Source organism: Eurosta solidaginis, chromosome 5 (genome assembly GCF_040869045.1).
Source record: "Eurosta solidaginis isolate ZX-2024a chromosome 5, ASM4086904v1, whole genome shotgun sequence".
Taxonomy (NCBI): domain Eukaryota; kingdom Metazoa; phylum Arthropoda; class Insecta; order Diptera; family Tephritidae; genus Eurosta; species Eurosta solidaginis.
This window is the reverse complement of record NC_090323.1, coordinates 165,838,384-165,855,699: the sequence shown is the minus strand read 5'-3', so window position 1 is coordinate 165,855,699 and position 17,316 is coordinate 165,838,384. Positions and strand designations below refer to the sequence as shown.

Here is a 17,316-nt window from a genome sequence, read left to right as displayed (position 1 = left end):
ACTTTGTTATATAGGAGGGTGACGTGAGGTCAGAAAAACACTGAAACAGCATGTTACGTGGACGTTCCTATTTGAAGATTTGCAGTCAAGACTTAACTTGGCTGTAATTTCGCCAAAAAAACCATCTTGTGAAGTTTATATATAACATAAATGAGCGCAACTATGGAAGATGGGTTTTTTTTACTCCATACGCATTACTATAGCGCTGAGCCATCCTTTTCGGTCAGGTGATTGTACATCCAAGGAAACTCAAAAATAAAATACAAATTAGGGCATAGGTAGTGCACAGAGCATTATAAACCATGGAAGACTTAGAGTTTGAGGAAAAGTAAATTTGAAAAGTGACGACATTTTGGAGCTTTTTAAGCGACAGACGGCTGATAGTGGGACCAACAAAGGAAGGGGAGTAGAGAAATATACATACGCAACCAAGACCTATTAAAAATTTCCAGACTGACAGAACACGAATGTAATAAGACCGCTGGCAATTTAGGCGGGTCGAAAGGTGTAAACTGACAAGAAATTATTCGAACTTAGTTCTAGATACTTCAACTTGTTTGTGGATAAAAAGACGGGTAAGAAGCCAGCTTTAAAGTGCGAATGAGAAAGACAATTACGAGCTATGCACCTTTAAAACCGAACGTGAAATGGAGAAATAACAAGAAAAGGAGAGATTTAAGCAGAATTACTCTTCCAATTTACGTAGTTCTCTTTTAAAATTTTGCTACGCATTGGCGGATGAGATGCCGATTCCGAATTACAGAGGAGTGTTTGCCAAACAATTTCTGAGGATTTAATCCGCTTAGAAAAACTTTTTTCAAATTGAAAAAATAGTTTTCTAAATGGTTGATGTTGGTTTTAGTCACTCTTTACGAAACGTATACCTATCGCGGTATATTCTTAGCCCCTCAACCCGAAATTATGGATGAGCTGCAAAGGATAACATAGCCCTTAAAGCATATATTTTAGTTATTAAAATCAAATAAGTTGAAATTAGAAGGTTGCCATGGGAGTAATCAACCATATTGGAAAGCCGTAGGCTACAAAATGTCAAAGATTATTTGCATTTTTACAAAAGAGGGAATTGTAGAATCATGGTTAACATTCTTACAGGGACCGGCGTTTTGGTTTCCCATGCACATAAATTAAGTCTTGTGGGTGATTGTCGATATATGTATTGCGTTCGCGACCTTGGATCGCTATACAACGGCTTTATATAATATGAGTGACACAATTTTCCGTATATAAGCAGCACGGTTTGCCAAGAGAAGCATACATTTATTTTATAATATGTGGATGATAGAATTATATTCTAACAAAGGTGTTGACTCTTGTTTGGTATGTGAGTTCCAGCTTGGGTAAAGACTTATGTAGGCATAAAATATTTTAACTTACTTTCCGAACGCATTTAGCAACTCTTCTTTACAAAGAGGTACACGGTCCCAAATTGGACCAGGCCTAAGTTAGGAGGGGTGACCTTACAGGAGAAACCTTGCACAAAATATTTAGGAATCATCCTAGACAGTAAGCTGTCATGGAAGCTCAACGTGGAGGAGAGGGTCAAGAAGGCCTCAACGGCACTCTATGCATGTAAAAGAATGCTGGGGTGTACGTGGGGCCTATCGTCCTCTCTTTCTCATTGGGTTTTTACAGCGATTGTAAGCCCTATTCTGTACTATGGAGTTCTTGTTTGGTGGAAAGCTACACAAAAAACAACATACCTCAAAAAATCAGAGGGGGTATGCAGACTATCGATGCTTAGCATTACGGGAGCCCTGAAAACAACCCCGACGGCTGCACTGTTTGCCATTTTGCACATCCCACCTGTAGACCTGGTAGCAAAGAACAAAGCGTTAACGACCGCAACCGTGCTCGGTGCTTCGGGCAGCTTGAGCGCCGACCATATGGCCATAGTAGTATAGCGTCATCAATCACAAGACGAACAGACTACATGATTCCCTATCTGCGCTTCGAGGGAGATCTTAAGGCCACAATAGAGGTGGACGGTTGGCGCAAGGGTGCGCAAATGGCGGACGAGGCGATACATGTGTACACCGATGGTTCCAAAGTAGTGGAAGGAGTAGGGTCTGTGGTATACTGCGCTGATCCGGAAATAAGCAGATCCTACAGGCTGCCGGATTACTATAGCGTTTTCCAAGCGGAAATATTAGCCGTAACCAAAGCAGTAGAAACCCTGGAAGAGAATAGCTTAAGCTGCAACCGTGTTAACTTTTATATTGACAGTCAAGCAGCAATTAAGGCAATAATCTCGCATAGCACAGCATCTAAATGCGTGTTAGAGTATAAGCAGTCTCTGGAGAGAATCGGGACAGGGAGAAGCATACATCTATATTGGGTCCCAGGGCATATGGGAATAGATGGGAATGAAAAAGCGGACGAACTAGCTAAAAAGGGCTCATCCCTTGAAGCTTGCTTCGTAGATGTCCCAATTAGATTGGGCGAGATTAAGCGAAGTAGAGAGGTGCACATGATCGACCAAGAGGGAAAGGCGTGGGTTCAAGCGCGGGGCTGTAAAGTGTCGAAGATTATGTGTAGGTCTTACAACCTTAGACTAACACAGTTGCTCCTATCATTAGAAAGAGAGGACTGTAGACTCATGACGGGTATTCTGACTGGACACTACCTGCTGGCGTCACATGCCTTTAAACTAGGCTTGGTCAGTGATAACAGATGTAGGAAGTGCGGGTTGGAGGAGGAAACGATAGAGCACGTTCTGTGCTCGTGCCCGGCACTTGCCAGGCTAAGACTCCAGCTATTAGGAGTGATACAGCTGTCAGATCTAGAAGCAGCAAGTGGCTTAAGTCCTAGGAAGCTTCTAGTATTTGCCAAGAGGACGGAGTTATTTTATAACATAAGTCCTGGTTTTTGATAGGGTTTTTCAGTTTGGTCGTTAAAACACTTAAACTTCTGGTAACACTACGGACTCAATCAGTCTATGTGAGGTCCTCATGGACCGGCCAGTTCAACCTACCTACCTAGCAACTTATGTTAACTGAAATTGATACTTACTTTATTTTACCATTTTCCATATGAAAATAGCCTTTCACCAAAATACACCACTGTACAACCAATGCTGTCATACAAAGCGTATAACCCGTTGCACTGTAGCCATATTTACGCAAGAAGGTCATCAAAAAGCCAAAACCAATATAAATCATCACTTGAACATCTTGAAAGTCTAAAAAAAAATTTATAATTATTATAACTTTTGTTATATTAATATGTATAAATAAAATTAAATTTAAAGGTTGCGTGATTTCCCAAATACATGGGTGCGATACCCTAAGATCAATAGGAATCTAAATCAAAAATTTAAAATTTTGAAGCTCAGAGTATCACCGGACTTCCCAGTTCAATACCTATCCAGTTGTATAATCGATTTTTTTTTACTCTCACTAAGAAGCGAGAAAAAACTTTACGAAAATTTAAAATTGCGTTGGCTCATATGGGAGAGACAGTCAGTTTTTCGCGTTTTGTAAACATTGCGATTTTCTTAGTTGTAATGGGAAATGTAACGAAAATGAAAGGATATGAAAGCTGGGTGTGGTCGCCAACAAGTTTTGTGCAACATTTTGTTCCATTTCTATAGTTAATACATACACTTACAGTTTTATCGCTTCACCACTGTTTGTTGATACTCTGTCCCTGTATTTTCTATATTTCGAAGTTTTTGATATCAAAACAAATAAAATAATAAAAAAAAAAAATTTTAGTTAAACGGTTAGTTCGAGGAGGAACAAGCATACGTGGCACAGAGTCGAGTAAAGTCTTTGGAAGGATTATGTATTGAGGTCTTAGATTGTAACAAATTGTCAGGAAAGTATCCGTGTAGACTAAAAACTTGAAAACAAAATAATAAAAAAAACGTTTAGTTAAACGGTTTTATTAAAAGCAATACTTACATGGAGTAATAATAATACTAAAAGCTAGAAAATAATTAGGTAGGTCCTAGGTACTAGTCATCACAGTCCTCATTAATGTAGGGCGTTGATCAGACAGTTAAATAAATGAGTTGGGCGCGTGAAATTTCTAAAAATGTGAAGCGTAGCATAACCTGATTAAGGTTCAGTTAGTCTTATATATGACTATCAATAGAAATTTTACTCGTCCAACGCTTTTATTTAATTGTCTGATCAACGCCAAAGATTGATGAGGAGTGTGATGACTAGTACCTAGGACCTACCTAATTATTTTTTAGCTTTTAGTATTATTATTACTCCATGTAAGTATTGTTTTTAATAAAACCGTTTAACTAAAAGGTTTTTTTTATTATTTTATTTTCAAGTTTTTAGTGTTTATTTAATTGCCTATTGTTTCTCATTCTATTTAGTTCATTTAGTGACTCATTATTACAATAACTCTTTCCTGACAATTTGTTACAATCTAAGTCCTCAATACATAATCCTTCCAAAGACTTTACTCGACTCTGCGCCACGTATGCTTGTCCCTCCTCCAACTCCAAAATATTTTGATGTCACTTCTACTGGACTGTATGCAATATTTGTTCCAAATATGAGCCAAATTGGGAATCATAGGTCGCTTTCTATTCATGCATGTATTATGTGTTCCAAAAATACGATTTTTGTGAATATATCGATACTTGCGCCACCTAGCGACGATTTTTTCACAGGCCGTTTTCTATTCATGTATGTATTATGTGTTCCAAATATGAGCCAAATCGGACCACAAATACGATTTTTTTGAATATCTCGATCCTTACGGCACCTAGCGGCGATTTTTTCACAGGTCGCTTTCTATTCATGTATGTAGTATGTGTTACAAATATGAGACAAATCGGACCACAAATAAGATTTTTTTAAATATTTTGATCCTTGCGCCACCTAGCGGCGATTTTTTTCTTAGGTCTCTTTCTATTCTTGTATGTATTATGTGTTCCAAATATGATCCAAATCGGACCACAAATAAGATTTTTTTGAATATCTCGATCCTTGCGCCACCTAGCGGCGATTTTTTCATAGGTCGCTTTCTTTTCATGTATGTATTATTCGTTACAAATATGAAAAAATCGGACCACAAATACGATTTTTTGAAATATTTCGCTCCATGCGCTAGCTATCGGAGTTTTTTTCATATCATTGCATTGTCATCGGGCTCTGAACTATATGTTCCTTAAAATTCAATTACAATATTCGTGCCAGCCGGCCTGTCAAGCTAAATAATACCGTTTAAAAAGGGCATGCTTATTATTATATGATTTCCAAAATTTTCAATGGAAATATATTGTGAGTTCGTGGAAGTTCGTGTACCAAATTTGGTGAAGACATCTTAATATTTGCTAAATTTAAAGTTTAAAAAGTGGTCGGGCTGCCAATCGATTTCTCCCATTTTTACTTGAAACAGTTTTTTTCCCTAAAAATTATTTCTGTCTCGATTATACCTTGTAGATTTCTTCAATGCCTTTTCTCCCGGGGTGGGATTTGAACTCGTACTCTTGCGATGGTTGAAGTGTGTCATATTAATATATTTATGTGCTATGGCATCAACAGTATTACAGAGATATTGACTAAAAAAGCGTGGCCACCCCATTTTCCAAATTTTGACTAAATTTCTATTGCTCATCATAAGGTCAACCCTACCTAGTTTTAGCACTTTTTTGATCTTTAGTAATAAATTTCGCTTATTTTCGAAATTTCGTTATTATTTTGTTTTAAGTGGGCGTTGTCAGCGACCGACTGGTGGTGCCAAGCCTATTTTAGCAAATTTCTGCTCCTTTTATATTTTTTTTTTATAAAATCAATCCACATATCAAGTTTCTTTACATCTTTCGTTTTCGAAAACTTTGTAATCGAAGAAGTGGGCGTGGTTAGCGTTCGATTTCGCACATATTCAATACCAATCTATTCTGGGTTTAGATAAGCCAACAAAATTTAATAATTTCTCAAAAATGTCTGAATTCTTATTCAAGTTATCGTGTTAACCAACAGACGTACGGAGGAACGAAGGTGGCTTATTCAAACTCTTCTTCGATGCGAATAATTTCGATGTAAGCAAGTCTTCACCTATCTCGATGGATGTATGCCGTTACGTACAAATATTATCCAATCAAAGTTAAATGCATCGTTAAAAAGTAATGAATAACACGCACACGGAGAGCACAAAAAGGACCCTCAAATAAAGAGAAATCGGTTCAAGGATATCCAAAGGCCAGATATCAGAATGGGAAATAGTCACAGAAATCGACAGCTTCGAATTATAGACTGATTGGTTATCTTCGATATCTCCGGCTGGTGAAAATTGGACGGAAAGAGAGGCAGCGTAGCTGGCATCCAAATGTGTACCAAAGAGTTATGTATGCATATGTATTAGGGTGGGCAAAAAAATGGGTTGCCTTTTGTTATAGTGGAAATATTGTTCAAGACATCTAAAAGAGGTGCATCATCGCGACTAAATTTCTCTATACAAATCATATAAGGAATCTCATACAATTTGAGGCTGAACTTCAAACTCGAGTATCTGCTAAATATACCAACTTAGCAAAACATCTTTTTGGAACTCTTCTGTAGACGGTTCAATTTGCTATAAGAATATGTAAAGCTTAGAGCTCTGGTACATTTTTGTAAAAACTTCTTCAAATGTTGGATATGGAAAAACTTGTATCGCCCTGAAGCACTTCTAAGCATTAAAATAAAAAGCTGAAGTTTTACCGGATAATTTTTTTTTGAATTTCCTGAACCAAAAGGAAAACAATTTATTTTTGATCACCTTAATAAGAACAATATTTGACTTTCCAAATAAGCAATAGTTTGATAGTAGCTAGTTTTCACTAGTTCGGAAATATGGAGTAGGTAATGCAGCGGGGATAGGACATCGCCATGTCAAATCGCCAGTCAATTGCATGTTTAAGAGGCAAGAGATAAACTAGTAGTAGTTCTGAATTCACTAGAAGTGCACTAGTTCAGAACTAGAGCTTTTCCCTTTGGCCTGTGTCAAAAGTAGAGACCTTATATAAATTCTCTACTATTTACAAAGTTCGGTAACCGTTATAAAATTTTGTTAGGGGGCGGGAGCTTATGCCTCTTTGTAAAAGGATATTCCAATATTAAAAGCTTAAGTCGCAGCTGGTTCTTTATTGCGGAGAAACTCTTTATTTTTTCCCACCAAGGGCTGTCGTTTAAGTGTAATACAGCATTAAGTGGGAATGTATTGTAGTTTCCAACTAGCGTCAGTTAGTATAAATATTAACATCAACAATACACAAACTTTAATTGATTATATAAAGTTACTAACACATCGCCATTTTCACATATAACTCAATTAATAACTCGCTATAATAATACGAAAATTATAAAAGCATTCATTCTGTCATCAGTCGATTAAGCAAAAATTATCGCTTAATTTTTAATTGATAACTGTGGAGCTATACAAATTTATGAAAACTAAATTAAACATAATTGCAGACAAAAAATTATTCATAACAAGAGAAAAAAACACACATTCACATTCATTATATCCCAACAAAAACTGAAAACAAAACCCCAGCGGGTTAGGGGGTCAGAATATACCCGCGGTAGGTATGCCTGTCGTAAGAGGCGACTAAAATACCAGATTCAAGGGGCTGTGTAGCGCAAACCTTCAGATTGCCAGCGCAATATATAGCTTCCCCAAACCCAATTGTCAACCTCACCTATCCGCGGCGAACCCTGTTTCACTAATAGATGAGGCTCTGGCGACCCCAAGCTCCTCATGGAACTTGGGGGTGTGGAGGGAGGGGTTGGCCAATAAATCGTTCCCGAGATGGTCGGACTAGCACATTAATGGTGCTGTGGTACCGGAGCGTACCGGATCTGTATCCGGAAAAGAACCATCACATCGATAACACTCCCCAAAGCCTTCGGGGAGCAACCTTATCGCTGCAACAACAACAACAACAACTGAAAACAAAAATCCCAAATGTTTTAGAAAAACATTGATTCTCAGTTTGATATTCACCATTATTTATCATTTGAAACAAAATATTTTCTCGACTTTTTCTCAAACGTCGATTTTCAACTTGAGAATAATTTGAGACATACTTGAAAATTTTTTTCTCTCAAATGTTTCAGAAAACATTAGTTCTCAGTTATTCAGTTATTCAGCATTATTAATTATTTGAAGCTAAATATTCTCTCACCTTTTTCTCAAACGTTGTTCTTCAACTTGAGAATGGTTTGAGATATACTTGTGTTTCGTTCCATTCTGGTTGAAACCCATCGATTTTCTTTAATAATAATGTGAATACTTTTAACGCCAATGTGTCTAAATTTTAAAGTACATAATAAGTGTTTATGAAAGCCAAAAATAAAATAACACATAGTACAACATGCTTATTTTACATCAATGTTCTCGATAGTGCCGTTGATAATTCGTCGATCTCTGATTTGCATACTTTAGCTGGAAATGTAAACAAGCGATTTTAATGAGCGAAGTTAGAAAAAGAGTGAAAAAATAAGGAAGTATTTATACATTTTAAAAATATTTAGTGATATTTTACTACATTATGCATAAATCTATACGAGTTAAAAGTTAAGTGAGGCAAATAATAAATTTGCTTTCCGAAAGTGGCACAACTGTGGATTCCATTTCTTTCCGCTTTATTCTAGTTTGAGAAAAAGTTGGGAATCCAAAAATTCTCGATTTGAGAATAAAGAAAAATTCTATATTAAAAATGTGCCTTTTAGCTTGAGAATGCTATCACCGGTTATTTGAAATGCATTTGAAAACTACGGTTTGAAATGTGAGAAATGGACTGATTCTCAAATGTATCTCAAACTGAGAATTGACAAAAATGTTTATTGGTATAAAATTAATTTCTCCACATGCCAAGCATTGAGTTGTATAAAAATAGAAGACAGAGCTTTTATGGGCCATGCATATTAATTTCATCTAATTGCTTCAATTAAGCTGCTGCAATTGCATTGTCAAAAGCCAATTGTATTAAGATTAATGACAAAGTTTATCTACATATGGTTAATGGTAAGCTGATGGGAAATTCAAGGTATTTACATTGGTGCATTTACACAAATGTGCAACATGCGCGTACAAAGCTTTTCATAAATTAACTGTAAATAAACTAAGCTTCATAAGCATATACGAATATAAGATATGTGGTTTAGTGGCGTGAGATATATGATTTGGCGATGTGTGCGTTAACATTGCTGCAGATATGCGATAATAAATTTTCATTAATGGAAAAATTCGATTAGCTGCGGCGTAATTAACAAACGTCCATACTAACTGCGTAAATTTATGAATAAAAATTAATTTAAAATTTTTTCTAACGTGGTATCTCTTTTTGCAAATTAAGCGTCATGGATTTTTAGTCAGCCTTGTTAGACCTACTGTCGCTTTGAAAATAAATAAATATAAGGTGCGATATCCTCCGAAGAGATTTAAGGCCGAGCTTCTGTTACAATTTGTGCCGTGCTCCTTTTAAGTTGTCTTATAAGCTGGCGGGATGGGACGTACTTGTTTTATGCCGACTTCGAACGGCATCTTCAAGGCAGACGAGTTTTCACTGAGAGATTTTCATAGCAAAAATATACTCGGAGTGCTTGCCAGACATTGCCGAGTGGTGACCCCGCTTGGGAAAGTTTTCTTCTAATTGAAAAAACTTGTTTCTAAAATTTTGATATTGCTTTGTGCGTTGCGTAAGCCCAGCATCTTCGGTGTGCTAGGCGGAACACGCTACCATCGCACCACGGTTGTAGCCGCTAAAATATAGTTTAAAGGAATTTTAATTGAGTTAAAGATAATGGCCCGTAGTCATAGTCGAAATAAATAGTTTTATTGGTTTAAACATGGTTCTAAATTTAATATCATTTCAAGTCTGTTATAGTCCACTTAAACACTATTTTATCTCTAAAAAAAAATTAAATTTAAAGTGACATGAGCGCGATTTTAAGTTTTTAAAATAGCTTTTAAGTAGGTGGTCTGCTGTCAAAAGTTGCGAGAAATTAAACAATTTGCTATTTAAACGGGATGAACTTAAATGGAAGTGAAAAAAGGCTTCCCCGACAAGCAAATATACGTCAGGAACTAATTTATTATACCTAGAATGTGTATTAATATGTTTGTGCCGAAAATTACACAATTTTAAAATGTGCGATGGTTACTTGGCTCCACATATGCGAAATCTTTAATTAAGATAATTCCGCATTCATAGATATTTGTGAGTATTGATATTTTAGTATCTTTTGAAGAAAACTGAATTTGGTATTAAATTCAGAAATAAATATTCAATGGAAGGAATTATTTATCACAGGCGTCGATTTTTAATACATGTCAAAAAAATTCGGTAGAGGTGTTAAATGACGCGTTTTAATTTCGGAAGCAATAATCCGAAGGCGGAAAAGTAATACTTTTACTCTGTCAAGATATTTTTGCAAAAAAAATGTTTAAGACTTTCATGTGGTTGATGTAATTTTAGTGATATGGTTGTACACAGGAAAGAATTAACTAAAAAGGCGTTTTGCGCTGATACAATTTTCGCCAGTTTCCCAGCCTTTTGAGGGTAATTATTCGGTTTTTTGTGAATATCTATTAATAAAGGAATAATTTATTATTTCCGACTTCTAATTATTGAATTACATTACATATTTCTTGAATTCAATTCTGCTGGCATTTCCTTTTGTGTCTTCCATTCCCCTTTACATTTACCAATTCCTCTTTGAAATAAAACACGGAATACAAGAAGAATTAGCAACAAAAATTTTAAGAACTGCTTGGCACGGCTCTGTTGTACTACTTCCCTCCTTTATCACCCTCTTAGTCTATGTTATGATCGACTTAAGTTCAATGATTTTCTAATGTAAAAGGGACTTATACTTTGCCGGCCTATGCACAATAGCTCAACATTCTAGGTCACTTATTTCCTATGTAAAACTATACTAAACTCTTTTTATTTATGCTGAATTTGCGAAGACAAACCTTAATTTGATTTAACCTGATTATCATTGAATGTCCTACGTACTTATTAGTATCGAGGTCAGACGTAACCCTATTCGGTTTCGGGTCTATTAAGTTAAACGCTTTAACGGTTAGGACCAAATCTGCTTTAACTACCTATTCGTTTATGTTGCGAGATTTAAATAATTTTTTAAGAACGAAATTAAGTAAATTTTCTTTAAAAAAGTATTTTCATGTTCAATTAATAGATTGCGTACTTAATTTGATGGCTAATAAAAACCTGCGAGTTTTTACAAAACGTTTGCTAATAACTTTTAAATAGAATTGAATGATAATTATACGCCACCGGATTATGATCCAAACGCGTTTTCAGGTACTCGTTTGAAAACTTTTTGTTATTTTAAGAGTTTTTGTCAAGGAAAAAAATTACCATTTTTATACGTCGTCCGTCCGACCGTTAACACGATAGCTTGAGTAAATTTTGAGGTATCTTGATGAAACTTGGTATGTAGGTTCCTGGGCGCTCATCTCAGATCGCCCACTTTTAAAAGAAGGTAATTTCAAAGTTTAGCAAGCTGTAATTTGGCAGTCGTTGAAGATATCATGATGAAATTTGGCAGGAACGTTACTCCTATTACTATATATGTGCTAAAAATTAACTAAATCGGATGAAGATCACGCCTAATTAAAAAAAATTTTTTTTTTTAAGTCAAATTTTAACAAAAAATTGTATATCTTTACAGTATATAAGCAAATTATGTCAACATTCAACTCCAGTAATGATATGGTGCAACAAAATACAAAAATAAAAGAAAATTTCAAAATGGGCGTGGCTCCCCCCTTTTCATTTAATCCATCTAGAATACTTTTAATGCCATAAGTCGAACAAAAATTTACCAACCCTTGTGATATTTGGTAGGTGTGTATATTCTATGACGATAACTATTTTCTATGAAAATGGGCGAAATCGGTTGAAGCCACGCCCAATTTTTATACACAATCTTCCTTCCGCATGGCCGTTAACACGATAACTCGAGCAAAAATCGATATATCTTTACTAAACTCAGTTCACGTACTTATCTGAACTCACTTTATCTTGGTATACAAAATGGCCAAAATCCGACTACGACCACGCTCACTTTTTCGATTTCGAAAATACGAAAAATTAAAAAAATTACATAATTCTATACCAAATACGAAAAACTGGATGAAACACGGTAATTGGATTGCTTTATTGACGCAAAATATAACTTTAGAAAAAAACTTTGTAAAAAGGGTGTGACACCTACCATATTAAGTAGAAGAAAATGAAAACGGTAATACATATATAAATAAATTAGCGGTACCCGACAGATGATGTTCTGGGTCACCCTGGTCCACATTTTGGTCGATATCTAGAAAATGCATTCATATATACAACTAAGGGCCACGCCGTTTTAAAACCCTCATTAATACCGTTAATTTTATAGCCATATCGTACAAACACATTATAGAGTCACCCCTGGTCCGCCTTTATGGCGATATCTCGAAAAGACGTCCACCTATAGAACTAAGGCCCATTCCCTTTAAAAATACTCATTAACATCTTTCATTTGATACCCATATCGTACAAACGAATTCTAGAGTCACCCCTGGTCCACCTTTATGGCGATATCTCGAAAAGGCATTCACCTATAGAACTAAGGCCCACTCCCTTTTAAAATACTCATTAGCATCTTTCATTTGATACCTATATCGTACAAACGAATTCTAGAGTCACCCCTGGTCTACCGTTATGGCGATATCTCGAAAAGGAATCCACCTATAGAACTAAGGCCCAGTCCCTTTTAAAATACTCATTAACATCTTTCGTTTGATACCCATATCGTACAAACGAATTCTAGAGCCACCCCTGGTCCGCCTTTATGGCGATATCGCGAAAAGGCGTCCACCTATAGAACTAAGCCCACGCCCTTTAAAATTCTCATTAACATCTTTCATTTGATACCTATATCGTACAAACGAATTCTAGAGTTACCCCTGGTCCACCTTTATGGCGATATCTCGAAAAGGCATCCACCTATAGAACTAAGGCCCACTCCCTTTTAAAATACTCATTAACATCTTTTATTTGATACCCATATCGTACAAACGAATTATAGAGTCACCCTTGGCCCACCTTTATGGCGATATCTCGAAAAGGCATCCACCTATAGAACTAAGGCCCACTCCCTTTTAAAATACTCATTAACATCTTTCATTTGATACCCATATCGTACAAACGAATTCTAGGGTCACCCCTGGTCCACCTTTATGGCGATATCTCGAAAAGACGTCCACCTCTAGAACTAAGGCCCAGTCCCTTTTAAAATACTCATTAACATCTTTCGTTTGATACCCATATCGTACAAACGAATTCTAGAGTCACCCTTGGCCCACCTATATGGCGATATCTCGAAAAGGCATCCATCAATAGAACTAAGGCCCACTCCCTTTTAAAATACTGATTAACATCTTTCATTTGATACCCATATCGTACAAACGAATTCTAGAGCCACCCCTGGTCCGCCTTTATGGCGATATCTCGAAAAGGCATCCATCTATAGAACTAAGGCCCACTCCCTTTTAAAATACTCATTAACATCTTTCATTTGATACCCATATCGTACAAACGAATTCTAGAGTCACCCCTGGTCCACCTTTATGGCGATATCTCGAAAAGACGTCCACCTATAGAACTAAGGCCCAGTCCCTTTTAAAATACTCATTAACATCTTTCGTTTGATACCCATATCGTACAAACGAATTCTAGAGCCACCCCTGGTCCGCCTTTATGGCGATATCGCGAAAAGGCGTCCACCTATAGAACTAAGTCCACGCTCTTTAAAATTCTCATTAACATCTTTCATTTGATACACATGTCATACAAACACATTCCAGGGTTACCTTAGATTCATTTTCCTACATGGTGATTTTCCCTTATTTTATCTCCATAGCTCTCAGCTGAGTATGTAATATTCGGTTTCACCCGAACTTAGCCTTCCTTACTTATTATACATTGGGTATTAACTAATATTTAGATTATTTTTTTTAGTTGCTAGATCCTTACTCTATAGAATTACAGCACAGCGACGTGACTTTGAGTCAACAAGTTTTAGGCATCTTTTAAAATCGAGTCCCATGTGCTTTTTACAACTTTCGAGAGTTGTGTATTCTATGTTGTGTGCTTTGGGATATTGCCTCTTTGACATCAACCCACATATTTTCAATGGTGCTTATTTCTTGTAACGTTGACCTGGCTTTCCTCTAAATCTTTTTTTGCTACTTTGCTCGTATATTTTGGACTGTTGTCTTGCTGGAACATCCAAAAAAGTGGAATTTCTTCTCTCGCATATGACAGCAATTTGTTCTTGAATATATCAACTAATGAAGCGCCGCTCATAATTTCCTTAAAACAATGAATGGGTTCCATGCCTAGCCCAGAAAAGCATGCCCAGACCATAATACTGGAACCTTCATGCTTTACGGTTTTTGTTGTATACTTCCGATGGTATTCGGTATTAGGTGGCCGTCTTACACATTGGCGTGATCCTTTTTCACATACATGACAATCTTCGACTCGTCTGACCATATAATGTTCTTTGGCAGTCTGCTTTATACATGCGTTTTAACCAACAACGGTACTTTTATTGAACTCTGGGCATCTAGGCCATGCCCACGCAAATGCCGAAAAATAGTCTAAACGATTGAAGACACTTTTAAGGCGTCTTTAACCTCAGTAGCAGCGCACGTGTAAACTGCTTTGGTTACCTGACGACGGACTTAACTTCTCCCACCGACATTCCTGGCTTTCTTCCACAGTTTTTGCACCTAGTTGGTACTTGATGGCATTATGTATCATTATTGGTGAGCACCTAATCAAAAAAAGCAAAATATCCACATAAGATTTGCCATCAGCGATCAATATTTTTATGAGGGCGCGCTGTTCAGGTGCGTAATTCTTCTTTATCGCCATTACTATATAAGGAGTAACAATGATTTGGTCGTAAGCTATAGAATATCAATTAAATAAACTAACCCCACCGTTCCTTTTAAACTTTTCACAAAAATAGTGGCGATAATATAATTTTTTTGTACGCTCTTTCACGCACTGCTAAGATCTTGACTTACTAAGAAGCCGCTGCATATTAAATTTCATACAAATTTAACAAAACTAAGAGATAAATCCTAAGAAGTGATCGCATGTTTTGAAGCCAACTTCTTAGTCTAATGGATTTTACGCTGCATAACAAAAATATTTGTGCAATAAAATAATATGAAATGCGCCTTACTTAAGCACTACTAAGATTTTGACCCCAACTGCATATTTGAGTAATAGGCCACAAACAAAAAAACTGATACCAGTTTTAAGAAGCTTCGACTATAAGTATATTTTTTTTCTCCCCACTTTTCCATCGATTTGGGACTATCGGAAAAGGGGATAATATAGTACTAGAAGCAACATATAGAATTTCGGTCTAGTTCGAAGCCAACGAACCAAGAAAGAGCTAGACCTTAGCAAAATATCCAACAAGCATCTAGTTCTTAAGTGAAAATTTGTATCTTGTTTGAAACTAACGAAAAGGTAATGCACAATGCATGTAAAAAAGGAGATATATGGCGGACTAGTAGTTGTTCGGAATGCACTATAAGCGCACCAGCTTTGAACTACAGATTTCCCCTACATACCCTATGTTCACACTCCAGTTTGTCATTTATACTCTCGTACACCTAGCATTAACAATTTAAGTATCAACATTCGCCAACCCAATTAAACTCACCATAATTTTACATTATCATGAAAACACTGGCTAAGCCAATTAATACCAAACAGGATAGCACTTACATGTACATATAGTTGCGAACGCAAAAATAGCAGCGGCAGGTTTTAGCAAATTTTATCAATTATACTATTTTTTTCATTTTTGATAATTTAAGATGACAATGTTATGATTTGCGTAACTGAAATTGTGTGTTAGAAAAAGTTTTCTTGAAAACTTCGAATTTTTATTTTTATTCAGAATTTTAAAGATTTTTTTGAGTATTTGTTTTTTGACCCAACCAGTTTTATTCAAGAAAATATAAGTAAAAATTTCGAATTTTTGGTAAGTTTCCGAAGTGTGTTTTTTCATAATAACAACTTTATATTTATGTGCTCTTAGTATGAAAGCCAGTCTGAATCATTCCACGGAAAGAAATTTTAAAAATCTTTACAAATTTTGATAGATTTGCAACCTGAACTTTCTTTGACTAAAATTGATTGGGCTGCAAATCGCATACTTGGATAAAAAATTTTAAATTTTCATGAAATTTTTAGATCTTTTAAAATACCCCTTTGAAACGGCTGAACCGATTCTCATGAAATGTTGTGAGAATACTGAGTAGGTTTTAGAATCGTATCAAATCTATTTTTCATACACCAAAATGGTAAGAGTGGTTCTTATTTGACTTTTCTTTGGACAACATTTTGTGTTTTTTATTTTTTGATGAAACAATATTAAAAAATAAGTACAACTCTCTGGGACTGGGACTGGGAATAATGGATGCAGAAGAATAAAATGAACTGGAGAGAAGAAAAACCAGGAAAGGAGAAAGAGATAGAGTAACAAAGATAGAGTTGTATGGATAGATGGAGCGCGGGTGGGGGTGTAAGGAAGAAGAGTAGCTAGAGAGAAAAGAAGGGAAGGAATGAAGAGGGTGAAAGAGACACAGAGAGAGAATTGAATAAAAGTACATACAGAGGGAGAGAGCGAGTAAGAGATAAAAACTTCTTAAAAGTTATGCAGAAGATCCTACATTCTAGTCTATCTAAATATAAAAAGAAGAATGTACATACATATGTTTGTATGCAGCTTATGGGCTCTGAAACCTTTAAGAGGATACCTTCACAACAACCCGGGAAGTGTTTTTGTGATGTTTCTTTCCAGGAAATGGACCAGGGACTTAACAAATTATATTTACAGTTCGATTTACTATATGGGTAGCAAGAACTTTGTCTAGTTTTATGATGCCAAATAACTATAACTTTTTCACACACGTACATAAGCACTCACACCCTTTTGTTTTTTTATGAAATATTGGCCTATCATTTATACTGACATACACATACTTATATTATTTGCAACATTTCCAAAAAAAAAAAAAAAAAACAAAAAAGAACTAAAGATAGAATTATGCCTGTTTGTTCAGATTGAATCAGTAAGCCATTTAAAATTTATGGATCCCTTTGATACACAAGTCAACCCATATCAATGCTGATGAAAAAACAAAAAAAGAAAAACTTAGTTCGACATGCATTTATAAATTAATGTAGCAGCTTAACTGCAGAATATAAATAATTTACGACCATATGTAAAACACCACTGATTTGTT

At 35.8% G+C, this 17,316-nt stretch overlaps 1 protein-coding gene across 1 annotated transcript in view; it reads right to left on the bottom strand.

The window, feature by feature from the left end:
• Nucleotides 1-17,316, bottom strand: part of Rh50 (Rhesus blood group-associated glycoprotein Rh50) — a 127,476-nt gene that overhangs the window by 97,069 nt on the left and 13,091 nt on the right. The window contains exon 2 of the mRNA XM_067790210.1: nt 3,031-3,199. Within this exon, the coding sequence (XP_067646311.1) occupies nt 3,031-3,199 (169 nt within the window). The remainder of the gene's footprint in view (nt 1-3,030; nt 3,200-17,316) is intronic.